The following is a 19,983-nucleotide window of genomic DNA, read 5'->3' on the forward strand; positions in this document are numbered from 1 at the left end:
TACGAACCCTTTGCTAGCTGATTGGCGGATCGGTTTTTCGCGGATCATAATCCCTTCTAAAGAATTAAATAATAAAAAATAGTAAAAATTTGGTCACTCAATCCATGACTGTTTGTGGGACACTGCTGTGTACAATTGGCTGCTGCGTTTTTCCCACAAATTATAGTCACTAAACTTTACAATGTATTCTGTGATCCGCTTTGAGATGTCTCGAAGAGCGATAAGGCACTATATCAAATACAAGGATTATTATTAGCATTATTATAAGGAAATCTCATTGCTAATTTAGGGCCTTATCAACTCGTCTGTTCCCTCCACTCAGCAGGCACCGGCCTGTTCCATGTTCCCCGCCCAGCCCACCCCACCACTGTTGGTTGGGCCTCTCTGCCCCCACCCTCCATCCCACTTTCCCTTCGCCTCGCTCTCTCCTTTTCCTCCTTCAAGATACACCTCAAGACCCTCCTCTGCGACCGAGCCTTTGACCAACCTCCTACCCTCTCTGCTCTCCACCGTCCCTGATCCCAACCACTCTCCCTCCACTTGGGTCCTAATCCTTGACTATTCAGTGCCTTGGGACTCCTCCCGACGTGAAAAGCTCTTTACAAATGCAATTTTGTATTTTGTAAATTTATAATCAATCCCCGAAAAAGTACAGAGGTTAGGTGACGCACCTAATTAGGGTTAGGGATTTTTGGGTTACAAACACACACAGGGTTATTAAGACAAGTCCCAGTATCCTGGCCTCTCAACAAAAACTTTCATGTCCTTTCATGTCGGGAGGATGTCCCAACGTCTCAGAACCTTTCCTGGTAACCTAACCCAAATTGGTAAGAGATATTTCATGGTGCCTATCATCAAATTGCCCATTTGCCACCCTGAACCTGCGACCAACCCTCTTTTCCTGCTGCTTCAAGTGACGTGGATAAAATGGTCCTTTACCCCGACCCTGACCCACATAGTTCCCTGGGGTCACAGGTCAGGATCCTCCACTGACCATGGAGCAAGTCGTCCTCCGGTCTGACACTAATAATAATAATAGTTGTATTTGATATCGCTCCTTATGACATCTTCGAGGCGTCTCAAAGTCCTTCATAGGATATAATGTAAAGTGAATTGACTGTATATTTTGTGGGTGAAACTCGGCAGCCTATTGCACACAGCAGCGTCCCACAGACAGTCGTGGATTGAAGTGACCAATTTATTTTTTTGAAGGAAAAGCAATCCGCCATCAACTAACAACTGGGTTCCCACTTAGTGGTAGGTAAACAGGCATGTGGAGCAAGGAAACTTGTTCAATATTTCGCCCTGCCGGGAATCGAACCATTGTGAGGTGAGTGCTCTAACCATTGAGCTACAGGACTCCAGTAGGCCGAGATTGTCTTCATGACCGTCCAAACATTTTTTGTTTTGTGTTTGCTCGCCAAAGAAGTGCGGTTTGCTTTCTTTTTCTGTCTGATCTTTGAGCCAAGACGGGGATGCGATAGCCTTTGAGCCGTTGAAAAATGTATATTTCTGTGTGTGTGAGTCTGTGTGTGCTTCGTGTGGCTTGGCTGAAAACTAGCAAAAGAAAAAAATAACACCCACCCACGCAACAACACAAATTCCCCCTGCACTCACTTCACATCTGTGGACGTGGGCTGGGTGGAGTTTTATGCAGCCAAGGTCTCTTAATAACCACCGAGGTGTGAGGTGATGGCTGCTAAGCCAAAGCCACACACACACACACACACACACACACTCAATGGCTCCTACAGCTTGTGGGAGTTGGTAGGTTTTCATGATAGATTTTAATGAAAAGATTAGAAAGATAAATTACCCATCCACACAAAAAAACCCTACCTCTCCCACCTCCCCTCAAATGGGCCGCTATCAATAACCCTCATTACGCTGTGTTCGTTTGTTTTCCAAACTGGGGGAGGGGGCTGGGTGGGCAATCTGGACTCAAGGAAGTTGAGATTGCAACTGAAGTCAAAAAGGCACCATTCGCGCTGCCAACGGAGGGCTTCCCTGGTTACTTGAGTGACCGAGAATCATTCAGAGTTGGGAAGATTTATGCGATTGAAGTGGGGGAGGAGTGGGGGTGGGGGGGTGTGGGCAGGAGGGCGAGAGTTCCCAGCTCAGGTTGCCAACCACAAGGTTGAAGCAGAAAGCTTCAATGTGCTTAAAAGTAAACTTAATGCATATGTGAGGGAGAAGGGAATGGAGGGGTGCAGGAGAGAGGAGTAGGAATGGTGGAATTCCGTATGGCATCTAAACATTGGCATGGGGTAGTTGGGCCAAATTGCCTATTTACATGTCAAAGCCACACACACACAACACACATGCACAATACCACACTGTATCTGTGTAATTTTATGAAAAGCTGGAGCCAAAGATTAGGGGGTGTGAGGGGGATGGGTGTTGAGTGTGGTGGGGGGTGGGGGGGTGGTGATATTGGAAGAAAGTGGTAGTATCGCCTCCCCTTGTGAAAGTGATCAAGATGATACTTTCCATAGCATCCAAAGCATTGAGTTCTGGGAACAATAGCAAAGGAGATGGGGGTTTTGCGGTGGAGGGGGCTGAGCTCTCAGTCCACATTCCCTCTCCTGTCTTTAAGTTCCCCCTCCTGAAACCCCACCACTCCAAACTGTGCCCCACTGCCCCCACCGCCCTTGCATGGTGTCCAACCCCTCCTTTAAAGTGTTCCGGGACATTACACTATACATGAAGGGCGCAACATAAAGGCAAGTTGTTTGTAGATTTTCTGAACCATATCAAACAGATAGTGAAGTGTCTACACAACAAGAACTTGCATTTTCACAATGCCCTCCATGTGGGTTAGTGTCTCGGAGTGCTTGACAGTGGCGGAGTCTGACCCCGAGCCAAGGGGAGAGAGGGAGGGGAAGGTGACGCTACTAAGCCTGATCAAAAAGGAAGATCTTCACACCCTTAGGAACCTTCAATAATATTTTTCTTGAGATGCCTTTTCCCCAGTGAGTATTTTCGGCCCTCACAACTCGGATGCCCAGTTGCAGTTGTGCGGTTTAGTGGCCCACTGCTGTACCCTCTTCAACGCCAACATGCCAGCTGTGTCAGCCCGGCTCAGCCTGTACCTCGGAGTCAGAAGGGTTCAAACTCCCTCCGTTGGGACTTTGATCTCAGAGTCCAGTCTGACACTCCCAAACAGAACTGGGGAAGGGGAGTGCTGTCCTTTTATTGATGTGACTTTAAACTGAGGTCTCGTCTGCCTATCCGTTAGAAAAAATCCTGCGGCGCTGTTTGACAAGAAAGGGGAGTTTCTCCCGGTGTCCTGGCCAACGAGTTCCAAATAAAAAAAATGATCATTCACTGCATAGCTGTTTGGGGGACGTCTCTGTGTGCAAAATTGCCTGCTGCGTTCTCACACAAGTACACGCTTCGAGACAATATGAAAGGCACTATGTCAAATGCAAGCATTGCTACTTATCTATCATTTATGTCCTTAATGTAGTCCTGTCAGCAGAATTGCACACAAGGGAGTCAGACCCGTGTACTACACTGGACTTATACTCTAGCCATCTACCAAGTACCCACCCCTCATACCCTCTCCCCTCACCATGTGTACTAGGTTAGCTGATCTTAGCTGAGGACATGGTTATACAGATGGGGGGTTCAGAAGACATATGCTCCTAAACTCCGGAACTCCTTGCCTTTATCCCTCAGCCTCAACCTCTTGCCTCGGCGCCTGTGGTCACCTCCCCCCCTCCACCACCATCCCCCTGCCTCCCCGCACCACCCCACGGTTTTGTGTCGGACCCTTCACTGTGCAACTCTAAGACAATAAAGACACTTTCGCCCCATTGGTACCAATAAAAAGTCACACCGCAGAGAAGAAGGTGATGGGTAGGAGGGTAGGAGTAGTGGTGCGGAGATTGTAGGAGAGTGGGGGAGAGGAGTGGGGGATGGGAGTGTTGGGGAGCGGCGGGGAGTGGAGGGGGAGTGGAGTGGGGGGAAGTGGCGGGTGGTGGTGAGGAACAAATCTATCTGCTCCCCCCCAACCCCCCAATTTTTTCCCCCTGCGTAGCTACAGTCACATATTGATTTTTAAATATTGATAATTCAGGAACGCAGAAGAGCCCGGAGTGAGTAGGAGATTGTGTTGGGGAGGGGGAGAAGGGGGAGAGAGAGAGAAAGCTGTTCAGCTACAGATTGAAATGCTTACAAAGTACTTAAGAACTGTCATTTGTTACAATTCTGGCAGAACTAATTGATTGATAGGGTATGACTAATGACTGCGCATATAAAGAGATTTCTTTATTTTACATGGGCTAAGTGCATTTATGTACTTTGATGTCTAAATGCATGCAAAAAAATCTCTCTATTTTTTCCCCTCACTGCAGACTCCTAAGTTTGTATCTCTTATATATAAACTCCTTATAACTCATCACTCCCAGGGAAAAGGGCTCAGTGACGAGATATCCATAGTGGCGAGTTACGCACGTGAATAAATACATATATAAATGTGGCTGGGATATTCACAGTATGAATGTCTTAAGTGGCAATGAGTTAAGCCAGGGTCGAGTTAACAGAAGTCTACTGTGTTATACTATTAATATCTCATGCTTTTGAAACAGTGACTTTTCACATCAGTGAGATGCAAGGATATGGGGTCAGAGAGGGAGAGTGGGACTATTTGAGTAGTTCTTTCAAAGAGCCTGCACAGGCACGATGGGTTGAATGGCCCATCGTGCCTGTAAAAAATGGGTCCTTTTGTAATATTCTATGTGTAGAAGCACTTCACAGGATTTTTACTGTGAACTGAAGTGAGTGTGCATTTGTGTATGTGAACCTGGCAGTTAATTTGAATGGGGAAAAAAAAGGTTTGTCCAGGATATTTTGACTGTTCTGTTTCTGTATGTCTGTCTCCCAGGTTTGGAATATGGAAGGCGAGGAGTGTCCAAAGTAATTCAGGAAGCTTACATGATCCAGATTTTGAACAGAATTCACCGGGCGTCAAATTTGGTTGCTAGTGCACAGTCACTACACTTTCCTGTGAAATCCCGTGCTGTGCTTTGAGATGCCTCACTAACGTGATAAGGAGCTGCATCAAATGCAAGGATTATTATTATCAATTAATTAATAATAATAAAATTCCCTGAAGGCTATTATTGTAACCCATCTTTTTGATGGTCTCTAACTTCTAAACTCCCCCCGACAGTGGAGACCGCATTTCCTTGCAAACTGGGGGTGGGGCGGTGGGAAGAGAATTGGGAGATTGACATTCAAACCCGGAGTCATTAATTGGTAAATAGATTAATTAGCGCTTGACCTGATGGCTGTTAGCCGCATTCAAAATGGTCGTTCCGCAACCAAACCAGCCGGGTCACGTGACAACTATTTTACTGTGAGACATTCGCTTCTCTGAAATCCTTCTCTGAGGTTGCCAAACGTCTTAAGAAATTTGCTGCAGCATTGGCTATAAAGTTTCACTCTTTTTGCCTACCACAAACTACCAGTGAATTTTCACCAACATCCTCCCCCCCCGCCCCCCCGAAAACAAAACCCTTCGAAACCTCTTCCTGTCTGAAGTCCTGATAACACTCTGAAGATGAGCGCAGTCTGGTGACCCTGATGTGGGGAGAAGGTTGAACATTGACTCTGTTCATGTGGCACTTTTCAGAGCCGACAGAATACTTGACCAATTAGTTGAATTCTATCTCAACTCAATAGTTGTTTTTTCCCCATGTATGTTCCTGAACCAAACTTAACAAATGGCGGGACGTTGAGGGGGGGGGTGGGGGAAAGGAAAAAGAAAATTCAGACTGCGTTTAAGATTGAGCCAAATTCTGGACGCTCTAAAACATAAATAAGAATAAATCTGAATCCAGGTGGAATTTCTCCCTAATTGTTTTTCACGACCATTAATAATGACGAGCAGGGAGTAGTAAATTACGATATAGATTATTTTGTTATAGAATGAGTCAGTTTCCACATGGACTACCCCTCCCCTCCCCAGTCTGTACCTTTGAGCAGTGAAGCACTAAATTTGTCATTAGCGATTTGTTATTCTGAGTCCAGGCCTGAGTACTGATCATTGAGAAGGTGGTGGGTTCAAGCCTCCATGTCAGGACCTTCGACCTCACACACTCCGGGGTGATGTTCTCAGAGCTGGGGTTGGCGGGGCATTGTCAGAGGTGCTATCCTTTGGTTAGACTTTAAACCAAAATCCGATATGTGTCTGTTTAGGTGAACTTTAAAGATCCCACTGCACATTTGGAGAAGAGAAGTTTTTCGCTCACAATGCCCTGGTCATTTGCCTCATGGCTGTTTTCGGGACATTGCTGCGGTGTAAATTGGCTGCCATATTTGCCTACAAAATACACAGTCACTCCAATTTACAGTAAAATGCTGTTTAGAGCCTTGGGACATCCTCAAATTTGGAGGCATGAAATGAGCTGTACCAAATGCAAGGATTACTATTATATTTCTTAATATCCATGTTTCCTAAGTATCTATCTCTCTCTCTATCTGTCTCTCTCTCTCCTTCTCTGTCTGCTTTGGGACACACATCCTAAAGATTGATACTGAACTCCAGTTCTCTATGTGGTCTCAGCGCGTGATGAGACCAGGGGCTAACACTAGCCCACTTCTCCTTCTGACTTTGTCCTATTATAAGCACAAAACGCAAGCCAGCAGAAGCCAGACAGCGTGAGCTAGAGGCCACTGTCACCCAGTCTGCCGTGAGCAACGCTGTACACCCTCACCCTCTGATGGCAGAAACCAGTTTGTCCGCCTGTAAAAAACAAAAGGGAGCAAAGGGCAGCTTATCCAGCCTCTGTCGCCCCTCCATCTCACATCCTGCATGGGCTCCAGCTTGGCCCAGCTGGGAGCTTGCTTATCTCAGGGTCGGAAGGTTATTGGTTCAGGTCACAGCCTAGACAGCCACAGCAACCCAGCCGTGGCTGGGGATGGGGGGGAGATGGGGAAGGTCCTGCTTTGTCAGAGGAGTCATCCCCAATGGATGAGATGACACCTAAAACCAAAGTCGCCCCCCCCCTCCACCCCCATTCCGCCCACATTTGGGCCTGTCCTGGTCAATGTGTGAATGATCTTGTGGCCTTTCCCCACACCCTGAAAACAGAAGGGTGTTTCTCCCTAGCTCTAAACGGGCACCGGGTTTCCCCCTAAAATAAATCCCCAGTCACTACACTTGACGGTAGTTACTTGTGAAGTGTTTGAGACCTGTTCAAGACCCTATAAGAACCCAAGTTATTTTTTAACATACACAGACCCCCATCTATAGCAAAAATGTGCTTCACGTCCCTACTTTTACATTTAAACTGTCTGAGCAAAAAAAATTGCAATGCGGGGAAAATGCGCATTTATTCATTATTAATCGGCGAAGTTGGACATATAAAGATAATTGGACGTTTCATAATGTCAAGAGCTCAAAAGTATTCAGCAGACAGTCACTTAATCTTAGGCAATTTTCTAATTCCTTAATTTTAGTAACGAAATGGAAAGGAGATTAGATATGTGGTTGGTGGGAGGGAGAGGGAGAGGGGGGGAATGATCTGTTGCAGACATGTGTCATTAATTATTACAATATTCAAGCATTGCAAATTATAATAGAGCCACATGTATAATAAAGTCATTGAGATAAGTTTTTAAAAAAAATAGATTTAGGGTAAAAATAGCCGATTTTAACTGAAAAAACACTGAACTGACAGAAAATAAAAGGAAAAGAAACAACCGACCCACTGTCAACGGAATTTATTTTATTCTGAAAATAAATAAGGTGGAAAAAAAGGCAGCAATCGACTGATTAGGCTTTTCTGTGAGATTCTACTTATGATGTATATTATATAATAATGATATACTAGTGTCTGTTATATAACATACACAATATATAATAATGTATCATACAGGACATATAATAACATACTGTAGCATATATAGTGTATAAGATGTGCCGTATATAATACACTGCATGAGATGTATTATAAGGAATGCATATACTAATATAGATAATGACAATATATCATATAAAATATATTATTGTCTATATTATGTCAGGTGTATTGCATATAATATATCATGCAAGATATATATTGCATACAGTGTATATAATACATAATATAACATATTATAACAACATATCAGTGGATATATTATATAATACGTTGTATGCAATATAAGATATATTACATATAATAAACGAGAACAGCACGGTGATGGATTGACAGCCCACGTGATGGCGCCATATAGGAATTCCGTTCCTGCTTGTTACCAGCAGAATATCTCTTGACACTAGCTAACGGTAAGCTACCTGGCCTAGGACCTGGAGATAGGAGCCATGAGCTCCAGAAGGGAGCGGGAGTGTTGCGGAGGGGTTGGGTGGGTAGGTGTGGGGTAGTAGGCTATGGTGGCCGTGCCTCACCTCTGGGTGTTGTAATCACTGGACGATGGTGATGTGTAAAAGCTGTTCGAGGGGAAGAGCTCAGCGATGGCGTGGGGCTGCTGAAACCAGACTTCTCTGACTTCTTTAATGTAGTAGGCGATGGCATTCCTGGCAAGAATGATCGATAAGGTGCAATTTTAATAATGCGAGGTCATGAAATAACAGCCTGTGAAATGTGGAAGGAAGGGAAAGGCTTTGGGTTGGGTTGGGGGGGATGAGGGGATGGAGGGGGAGGGAGGGAGGGATGATGGATGGAGGGAGAAGGGGAAAAGGAGAGAAGGCGGGGGGGAAGAGAGGAGAGGGGTACAAAAAGCAGCGTGAAGAGGTGGGTATTTTGTTTTGGAGAGGGTGGGGGGAAGGAGGCAGGTCGAGAGGACAAAGTGGGAAAGAGGAGACTGCAGAGAGAGAGAAAGAGAGAGAGAGAGAGTTAGGCAGTGCAAAAAAAAGCGTTTCTGCATCATTCACGTTTTTTTTTAATAGCAGCTCAGCATGTTTACTTAGCAACTCCGAACAACATTCCTTGTAGGTTAATAATAGAGGGAAAGAGAGCACACATGCAAGAAAATGAGCTGAAGGATGGCCTACATTTATAAACCGGTGCTGTCCTGCCTGCCCTCGGCCTGTGTCGGGGACTATGGAGGAGGCGTTGGGATTTGCTTGGAGTGGGGGTGGATTGGAGAGTGGGGAGTGGGAGAGGGGGGTGGGAATGAGAGAGAGAGAGAAAGAGAGAGAGGGAGGGTGGTGTGGTGAAAATGCCAGGAGTGTCAAACTTCCAGAACTCACACGAACGCACCGTTCAACATCATCGATTGGTCGATGATCCCAGTGTGTTTCTCTGAGGTCACCCACCCCCACCAGCTCCCATCTCCCCTCCCGCCCACCATCGCCTCCACAAAAATGCATTACCGAGGAAGCCAGGGTCATTGGGTACCACAGCGCATCTCATTTTAACACAAAGGGCCTCGATGGGCTCATTACATCTCTACGACGTGTAGAGCTAAGGTAATGGGCTGCTGCTTGTGCCCTGTTCTCTCCGCACTACCATCGAGTCTTCAGTTGCCACCCATAAATTCTGGATCTCCCCGCCTCTCTCACCCTTTCTATCTCACCCGCCCTCTCTTTCTGTCATTAGATCCCACCTCCAAACCTACCTCTTTGAACGCTCCTGTGGCCAACTTCCCCCCTCCCTTCTTCATCCCTTGCTCAGCGTCCAACCCCCGTGCCTGTTAAGCGCGCCGAGATAATACCCCACGTGAAGGGCGGTGTATCAATGCAAGTTGTTGTTGTTGTGCTTGGCAAACTCGGTTACCCAGTGGTAGGCGATGCAGTTAGCCACGGCATGTCTTTCGCGTCAGACACGCCCGCACGCACCTCACACGCGCACGCAATGCACACAAGGCACCGTTCTTCACGGTTGTGCATCCGTGTCTCTTCAATCCTCCTTCCATTGCTGATGGTGACATCGCCGGGTATCCCCGAGTCACACACACACACACCCACACACACACAGTCAGGCACCGGACTCCAAAGTTCCCCAAGTCCAGTGTGTGGTGTGTGACTGGGTCCCACAGTCGGGCCAAGGTGGGACGGGGGTGGGGGTGCATGGGGGGGCTGTGGGGAGTCTCCAGCTACACAGTGATTCCTAATGGGGATTTCCTGAATCCCTTCCCCTCACCCACAAACGCAGGACCGAGATTCCTCACAACTCACCAGTGAAAGCAGATATCCCCCCGGGGAGCGCCACGGAATTCCTTTATGGGTGTCCTCCACATGTCAGCTGCCTTCCTCCCAAGTGTTAAGGCTGTAAGGGCTGTCCTTTAACCCCCACCCCCCTCCCGAGGCAGGTGCTGTTTTGAGACTTGCGCCAGCTCCTCTGCATCAGCCTCCATTTCTTTTGCAATCAGTGTTTCATGAGCAAACCCCATCGAACAAGGATCTAAGCTTCAAAGGACCAAACCCATTGCTTGGGACCCTGTCTCCTCCTGTCTCCTCCGTCTGTCTTTCACTCCGAGGTTTCTGCCCAACCCCCTCCCCCTTCCTTGTCTCTGGTCTACCTATGGTTAAAATTCCCCGGAATTAAGCGGGGTGTTGTCCCTCCCTTCCTCCCTCTGGGGGCGGCAGGGATGGATGGGGGGGAAGTGGGGTGGCTGGAATAGGGAGAGAGAAAGAGAGAGTGTGGACATTCCATTTCAATGCTATTCCAGACACGGGGAAATTTCCATGTGTAGTTGGTGTACATATCTGGATCTCTTAGACGGATTCAGATACTCTCGAAGACGGTGGTGGGTTTCCGAGTGATCAGACACACGGCTGACCGTAAAACATTTTTTAAAAAAGAATTCCTCCTTAAAAAAAAACTAACACGGAAGAATTTTGGTCCGAGAGAGAGAGAAAGCAAGAAAAAAAATTGCATTTTTGGACAACATAATTAAATAACGGGAAGAAAGAGTTAATTACTTGAATGCAAATCTGCCGACTTCAGGTGGGTGATTCTGGAGTGTGTGAGATCACTAAAGGAACACATTTTCACATCTGGAAAGAAAAGAACACAGGCAGCACAGAGGACGGGAGCACTTTTTATTGTTGTTTGTTTTTTCTCTTTTTTTTTACCCCCGGTCTTAATTTCTATTTTTTTTAGTTCTGTTTCAGTTCACCTGAACATATTTATCTCTACGATCGTAACTGAGTGAAGGAAAATCATCAACAGATGGAGTTTGACGCTTTATGTGGCATTTTGACATGCGCTCGACCGGCAGCCATCTTGGTTTTGTCAAATGAAAACCAACGGATCACTTGGGTCAAGTGTTTGAACCGTACAGATGGTGAAAGGCCCTAGTATTGGACGTCCGATCATTTGACCTCCTAGCCATTGGGGGTGTTGTCCTTCATGCCACCCACAACCCTGGAATTGGGGAGAGACTATGAGGCAGTGAGCCCTTCTTGATTGCCACCCATCACCCACCTCCCCCATAAATGGACGGGCGGTGGGGGAAGCGGGGACAAGGAGCTGGGCGGGAGGGTACGGTGGGGGAGGAATGAAGACAGGGTCAAGCTTGGCTGTAGTGGCCTGACCATCCCATTCACTACTTCCCCAACACTCAGGACCTTACATGAGCAGATGAGTTAATGGTCACTTGAGTTACCCAGCAGAAGGCTAAAAAGGAACCGAATAGTTTAAGGAGAGAAGGAAAGGAGGGGGTGGGTGGAGGCACGGTGAGATAAGAAAATAATTGTGGCCAAAACTATCAAAGAAAGTAAAGTCTTGATAGGCTTTACTTTCAGAAAGACAAGCTGGTGATAAATATTCAAAAGGCAATGTTGGCTACAGTGAAGGTTTTTTCCCCTCTCTCTGTGTACTTGTCCTCCTAACCTTATCAGGAATGGATAGTTAAGACTAGGATGCTAGAACTCACTTAAGAAACAGCTCGATGCTGTGATGGGAAGGATGGGAAGGTGGGTCGTGAGACTGGATTGGGGGATGAGATCAGTTGGGCCAGAGGGACCTTCTTAATCCATGATCTTGTGACCTTAAGAGTTACCTCTTGTTGCTGTGATGTTACAAACATACACAATGTAATTTTCTGGCAAAGGGCTGGGGAGGGAATCTCTTATGAATCACAATGGTGTCTCAAGACTTCCTGGTTGCAAACTTATGTAAGACCCTAACAAGACACTTTGGAATGGAACACACAATCGAGACATTGCTTTAACATTACCGTCAACACAACACTCTGTAAAATAGTTACACTTCACTTAATTACACTTACAAACTGTAAGCAGTTGGAGAACCAAGCCTAATTTCCTTCAACCCTGAGATAAAAGCCAACATTTCACTCACAGTTAAAATAACAAAGGCAAACATTTTTTTGTATTATTCAAAATCAGAGATGAACTCACACCTATTTTAGATCTCTCCTCCCTTGCCCCTTACTGCCAAATACACTGGAAACGCTGTCTGTTTACACCACGTGGCAGCAAAACTTAACACACGATTTACATGAGGCAGCAATAAGATTTATGGGAATGTTCTTTAGACAATGCACAAGCACATAAATAGCACACATGGAATCTATTAACGAGGTACATTGTTGGAGTTTAAAGTCTACATTGGAGCTCTTTAGTTAACCAGCAGATTGTGAAGGTCAGTACTGAGGGACAGAAATCTGCTGGGTGATTCAGGAACCAGCCAAATTGGATTGGGAGAATGGGGGAAGGAGAGTGGGGGGTGGGGTGTGGGAAGGAGATGGGGGGGAAGGAGACAAGGTGTGGGTTTCCACCTCTCCCATTAAAGCTCCAGATCAATCAATATCCTTCTCAGATTGTGCAATCTTTCTCAAAGAGAAAGAGCTCTGATCTCTTTTGTACATAACAAGAGGGACAGATATCAGAACCATTTGGTTCACAGGCCTGAGGACCAGATGGACAGGGCAATGAACAATACATGGAGGTATAAAGAGCATGGATACAGGCTTTCGACCAACTAGTGTTTATACTCTACGTCAGCCTTCACCCCTCCTTTTCCCAGCTATTCCCTTCTCCGACAACCCCCCAGATAAAATCAGTCGTTCACTTCATGGCTGTTTGTGGCTTATTGATGTGTGCAAACTGTCTGCCTCATTCACCCACAAATGCACAGTCACTACAGTTTAAATAATTTCTGTGAAGCACTGAGATGTAGGCATCAAACTGTCTTCGATACATTGATGCTTTTTGTCTCAACAGTCCCACGAGGGAGTTCCTTATTACGTGGTCAAAACATCTCATTGCGAAGGGATTGAGGACATTCATTTTCTTTTTGTGCAGGAGAAAGTTTTGCTGTTGGGTCTGGGGTTTTAGCTCAGTGTCTGGGTCTACGCTCAGGGCAGTGCTGGAGGAGTGCTGCATTGTCGCAGGTGGCATTAAGCGGAGGTGTAGTGGTGTGTTAGGGGTGCAGTGACTGAAAGCTCAGCCACCGATGATGTGGCTGTGGGTATCACACATGTAGATAACAGTGAGATCTTGCATCACCACAGTAGCTGAATTGGGTGCCTACTTATCTATTGATCTGGGCAAAATGAATAAGGGGGTGGGGAGGGAGTTCTGACAGGCTCCTTGCAAAGCAATTGATGGTCCGTGTTTGCCAGCTTTTCTGCTCAGACAGCAAGATTGCTTTTCTGTTTAGAAAACCAAAACAAAATCACAAAGTAACTCCGCTGCCTTGATATCTGAGATGACTTTTTTTATTTTATTTTCGTGCAGGAGGAAGACTCGTTGTTGTCCTGGGGTTTCAGCTCACTGTCCGCTCCAGCGCAGTGCTGGGAGAGCGCTGCATGTCGCAGGTGTCATCCATCAGATGAGATATTAAACAGAGGTCTCCGTCTATTCCTGTCCCACTCTGCTGCCTTCAACATCGTTGACCGCTCTATCCTCATTCACCCCCTCTCCTCTCAACTCAACCTTCATGGTTCTGTCCTTGAATGGTTCAGATTGTAACTCTCACACCGCCTCCACTTCATCTCCACAAACTGTTTCTCCTCTAGCCCCCGCACCTTCTTGTGTGGTGTTCCTCAGGGCTCTGTCCTTGGTCACCTCCTCTTAAATATCTATATGCTCCCTCTGGGTGGCATCATCCGCAGACATAGGGTCAACTTCTACATATATGTGGATGACACCCAACTCTATCTCTCTGCCTCCACCGTTGAGTCCAGGACCACTGCTGTCCTGACAGAATGTCTGTCAAACATCAAGTCCTGGATGAGAGCGAACTTTCTTCAGTTGAACGTCAACAAGACCGAGGTTCCTGATTGGCTCCCATCAGCGCCTCCTCACATCAGGCTCTGACATGGTTGCACACTCCACCTTGTTAAGCCAGGGATCTTGTTTGACCCTCAACTATCCTTTCTATCCCACATCTGTGCCATGTCCCTCTGCCTTCCTCCACCTCCGCAACATCGCCCGGCTCCGCCACTGTCTCACATCTAGAACTCTGCAGCCCGTGTCCTCTCCCGCACCAGGCTCCGTGATCCTATCACCCCCATCCTTGCCCAACTCCACTGACTTCCCATCGCACAGAGGATACAGTTCAAGATCCTGGTCCTCACCTTCAAAGATCTCCATGGCCTCGCTGCCCTCTACCTCTGCGACCTCCTAACCCTCTACCATCCTGCCTGCTCCCTCCGCTCAGCGGACTCCAGCCTGCTTCACATCCACAGGTCGCACACACCACCATTGGTGGGCGGGCCTTCAGCCACTCTGCCCCCACCCTCTGGAACTCCATCCTGTAGTCCCTCCGCCCCGCCCCCTCCCACCCTTGCCTCCGTCAAGACCCATCTCAAGACCCTCCTCTTCAACTGTGCCTTCGATCTCCCTGCTTCCCCCCCTGCCCTCAACCCTAACCCCAATCCGGGGCCGAAACACTGACTGTCCAGCTCCTTGGGCTGTCCTCCCGATGTGAAAGGCCCTATACAAATGTAATTCTGTTGTTGTTGTTTAGGCAGACGTTAAAGATCCTGTGGGGATTTATGAAAACAGAAGGGAGTGGGTCCGACTGTCCTGGCCAGGCAGACACAAAAGTGGTCAAAGTCTTGTTAATAATAACAATAATAATCCTTGTGTCCTTGCATTGTTCATGGCCATGATTCCAAAGTGAACTGGGTTTTACTCGTTCTCAATGCAGCTCCCTGGGAGAAGTCAAACCTGCCTAAGCTCCACTTACACCAGGGCAATGTTTGCAAATAGAAAGGCCCTGGAGAACATGGATTAAATGCAATATCAAATATCAAATTATTATTATTATTATTATGGCCTGAAAGAGGGGGAAATATAATTGTTTCCTACTCGTATCTGAAAGCAAATTTCAAATCGCTTCTAGCAGGAGGAAAGACGCTTGAAACTAAATCAGCCTGAGATACGGAGGTAAACTATGTCTCAGCCAACGTCTACGGTCACCTCCGCCTCCCCTTCCCCCCTCTCCAACTCCAACCAGACCACTGTACAGCTCTCTAAGAGGTTTGCCCTCTGCGACCTTGCCTTCGGTCAATCTCCTACCCCTTCCCTCCCTACCCTCCCCTGCCCCTCCCACGCACCTCCTGATCCCAACCACCAACTCGGGTGTGGATCCCTGACTGTCCAGCGCCTTGGGACGTCTTCCTGACGTGAAAAGCGCATAGGAAATGTCATTTGTTGTTGTTGTAAAGGGCACACACTGTGTAAATGCAAGTTGCTGTGACTTGGGTCAGTGATCAATGGCCATCACAAGTTGGGTTAAAGGCTTCACAGATGGGATGAGGTATATCAGGTCTATGGGAGGGAGGGGGAGTGCCGCAGATGATAAATATCACTTAAGTGGAGCTGCTTTGCTCCCTGACTGAGAAGCAATGCCATTAGAGAACGCACCTCTCCCTCAATGGGCTGAGTTGTGCGGCTGAATGATGAATCCCTGCAACGGTTCTGTCGGCTGGAATCAAAGTGGAGCCGAGTCAGCATTTTCTCCCCAAACCTTATTACTGTACAGCGTTGGGTTTTATTTTTCCTACTACGTCTTCCACTTCGACAAGCAAATCAACCTGTCCTCCACCTGTCATTCAGCCCGGCTCACTTGTCAGCCCTGCGGGAGTATTTTTAGTTTGATTTCTCCCACGATTGATAATCTTTCTCATTTTCAATTAAACGCGCATCGTTTTACACGCTCACTCACTGGTACATGAGATGGAATTGTAGCGTTTTACAGCACTCGAGGCTGAAGACAGTTCTTATTGTCTCACAGTGTCCCAGCCAACAATCCCCCCTCCCACCCACCCACCACTCCCCCCCAACCCTGCACCCAGATAAAATCAATCGTTCACTTTGTAGCTATCTGCCGCGTGCAAATTGACTGCCACGTTTGCCTGCAAAACACACAGTCACTGCACTTTCATGTGAATCCTGTGAGGCACTTTTTAGACGTCCTCCTGATGAGAAAGGCTCCATATCGAATGCGAGGATTATTATTTCATTACATCCTTGGTCAGAGCACTCGCCAGTCATGGAGTTTAAGTGGTCTCTAAAGAGGGGGAAAGGACGGGGTTGAAAGGAATCCTGGCTGAGAGGCGAAGGGTAGGAAATGAATCCCTTTCATGAACTGTTTTAAAAGAGAATTAGGTCGATGCTATAGTGACTACAAGGAGCGAGCGGGAGAGAGGGATTAGGGAAGGTGAGAACACCACCTCCCCCATAGACCTGACACACCTTATCCCATCTGTGAAGCCTTTAACCCAACTTGTGATGGGCATTGAACGCAGACCCAAGGCACAACAACTTGCATCCCGACTGTGAGCTGTTCATTGAATATCACAGATCCCACATCAATATTGGAAATGAGAAGGGAATTTCCCTCACCGCCGTGGCCGACAATTCTATCCCCCCTCCACCTCCCCATGAATCATTTCACATTTGCATTGCGAAAATCATCTGTAACCCCCGCCTCCTCCCCCTTCCCCCACATACACACGCACACAACCCCCAGTCACTAGAATTGTCAGTAACTGCCCATGAAAAACTATGGGCCTTATGGACGCTGTATCAAATGCAGAGATTATTGGCGATAGAAAGATCATCTTCGGGGTTGGGCGGGGGGAGGGGTTGGGGGGGGGAAGAGGACGAGAGAAGTTTGACGCCCTGACACTGACCTTGGTGTGACATTACTTGCCAGTCGCCCTGTGTTAATTCTCAGTAGTGCGGATGATGCAAAGGCTCCTTTCACTGTTTTATTGCCGAGTGAGTGAGTGAGTGAGTGAGTGGATGACTCACTGAGGCTGGTAATGTATACAAGAAAGCTCCCCGGAGGCTTTCTCTGAAAATAACCAGGACCTGCTGTTCTCAAGCAGCACAACCGCTGGGCAGTCAGAGCTTGGGCGCTTCCGGACTGCAGTGTGTGAGCGAGCGAATGAGTGAGCGAGTGCGCGGATAGCGGCCAACGCACGGACAGGCAGTAAACAGAATCCACCCCCCCCAACCCACACCCCACACCCTCCCCAGGTTGATCTATCTGTAGCCGGTGAATTCTGTGTGAACCCAGATATGCGAGAGGCTGACACGATGGACTTGCTCTCCATCACCCATCTCCGTTGGATCATTAAAAAGGAACATGATAAGCTACTGAGTGTTATAATAATAATCCTCACAGTTGATGCAGAGACTTAGAAGGTCTAAATGATTCAAAGCATTTCACAGAGCATTGCCGTCAAGTGTAGTGACTGTGTAATTTTGTGGGCGCACGTAGAGCCAATTTGCGCCCGGCAGCGTCCCGCAAACAGCCGTGGAGTTGAGCGACCGATTTTTGGGGGGAATTGTTGGCCAGCTTGGCTTTAAGCAGCTTTCATTATAATTAGCCTCGTTGATTCAACAACAACAACAACATAGGACGGAGACCAGGAAGAATTTCTCCTCGCAGAGAGTGATAAGACCCGGGAATGCCTAGAATGTCAGAGATGAGAGACTGGTTGAAGGAACAAAGAGAGAGAGAGAGAGAGAGAGAGAAAGAGATTAGAGAGCAAAAGTATGGAGGGACTTGGCAGGAGAGGTGCGATTAGGGAAGGTTGTGACACGTGGGGCAAGGAGTGGCCAGGCCAGAGCGGGCTGGTCAACAACAACAACAAATGACATTTACACAGCGTCTTTCACGTCAGGAGGATGTCCCAAGGCACTGGACAGTCAGAGATTTGGACCTGAACTGGGCGTTGGGATCAGGAGGGGTGGAGGGTAGGGAGGGTGGGGGTAGCAGGGCCAGCCTTTCCCTATTTCAAATTTCATAATGTTTAAATGACCTAAACGTCCAATTTTCAGCTGAGCCCCACCCCCCGAGTCTAACAAATGTAGCCTCAACCACAGGTCATCAGAGGGCAGGGAATGTTTACTTAATACCAGGAGTATAGCGTGGGCTGAGTAGTGCACTAGTCTGATTGCTCTGACTGCAATACTCTCCCTGGAGATCCAGCTCACAGCCCTGCAGTGTGTATGTGTGTGTGTGTGTGTGTGAGATTTTGCATTGAACACATTTTTATCCCCCAAAGGAGGGTATTTGCGTGTGTGCGTGTTTTTTTGGGGGGGTAATGGGGAATTTTTAAGTAAACATACGCTGAATGCTAATACTGTACCATTAAAAGCATCATATAGCTCAGGAAGAGACATGAAATCCCTGGTAACGATTGATCGGGGGGGTGGAGGGGGGGAAGAAATGGAACATCTCGCCTGCTCAGGGTAAAATGAGGAAAGATGTCATGAGAAAAGTTCAGAGCAGGAATGTGTTGGCCAATAATTCACCCAGATGAAATCGATCGTTCAGTTTGTGGGGCACTTCACATTCACTTACAAAACGCAGAGTCGCTGCCCTTAACTGCAACCTGGGCTGATACAGGTTTTAACGACTCTTCCAAAGGACGAGAGACCTCCAACAATGCGGATCTCCCCCAGCACCACACTGGAGCGTCAGTCCAGACTGTAAGCTCAAAGTCCCCAACGTGGGGCTTGAACCCAAATCCCTCTGAGACCAGAGCGCTACCGACTGAGCCAGACCGCAAAACAAAGCTATCCCATGTACAGGAGTTTGTTTTGAAACGATCGTTTGGTAATAGAGAACCCAAGTTGTGTTAATGACGACTTCCTTCCAGGAAGCAGCTCACACTGACTCTGTGTCAACTCAGCTTTGTCGCTACCTACTTCAGAAATGGAGCTCCATTGTGGGGACAACGGGAATCCTAACAGGGATTTCTCACTAAGGAATTCCTTACGAAAGGCCATAAGTTAGACCCCAGACCAGTTTCCTCAGTTTTTGGGGGAAACAAGAAAACAAAGCAGTTTTGCTTGAAAGTTGGGCTTCAGAAAGTGTCGAAAAACGTTGAAAATGCTCTCGGTGTATGGTGTTCCACAAACACATTTTCTTACATAATCTAGGGTGGGGTACCCTGGAGCAAATATTTCTTTATAAAAGAAAGTATGTTATTGAATTTTTCTCTATGCGAGGACAAGGGATTCATATTTTGTTGTAATTGTATTATCATCCTGGCTCACAACAAGTAGGTTCTTGTAACGATCCAACAGACCTCACTAGCTTGGAAGACGTACACTAGCACATGACAGCAGGAAGGACCCCAACGGCTTGTGTTGTCCTGAGCAATTGGGCAGAGCTTACAGCTCAGGTCATTGGGTCAGCTTGTCCAGAATACCGATATCCAGAATTTGACAAATTAATAATAATAATCCTTTCCATTTGGTATTGGAGTTAAGTTACAGATCAGCCGTGATCTAATAGAATGGTGGAACAGGATTCAGAGGTTGAATGGCCTACCCTTGATCCTATGTATAGTGTCCTTCACGTCAGGAGGACACCAGGAGAAACGCCCTTCTCTTTTCAAATAGTGCAGCGGGATCTTTAAGGCCCAACTGAACAGGACAATGATGGGACCTCTCTTAACGTCTCATCCGAAGGACGGCACCGCCAACAAAGCAGTGCTCGCTCCCCCAGTACTGCACTGCAGCGTCAGGTTGAAATATGTGAGTCCAAAGCCCCGAATTTGATGAAAGGTTCCAGAGTATTCGACTTCAAGTTA

At 47.2% G+C, this 19,983-nt stretch overlaps 1 protein-coding gene across 3 annotated transcripts in view; it reads right to left on the reverse strand.

Moving 5' to 3' along the window:
* nfia (nuclear factor I/A) overlaps positions 1 to 19,983 on the reverse strand; it is a 225,766-nt gene that overhangs the window by 28,972 nt on the left and 176,811 nt on the right. For 2 of the 3 annotated variants that reach the window (XM_042334849.1, XM_042334848.1), the window contains exons 7-8: positions 10,877 to 10,951; positions 8,399 to 8,527 (exon numbers count right to left, since the gene is read on the reverse strand). In XM_042334849.1, the coding sequence (XP_042190783.1) occupies positions 8,399 to 8,527; positions 10,877 to 10,951 (204 nt within the window). The remainder of the gene's footprint in view (positions 1 to 8,398; positions 8,528 to 10,876; positions 10,952 to 19,983) is intronic. The other variant, XM_042334850.1, reaches the window with a different exon arrangement.

Source organism: Callorhinchus milii, unplaced genomic scaffold (assembly GCF_018977255.1).
Source record: "Callorhinchus milii isolate IMCB2004 unplaced genomic scaffold, IMCB_Cmil_1.0 Scaffold5, whole genome shotgun sequence".
NCBI lineage: Eukaryota > Metazoa > Chordata > Chondrichthyes > Chimaeriformes > Callorhinchidae > Callorhinchus > Callorhinchus milii.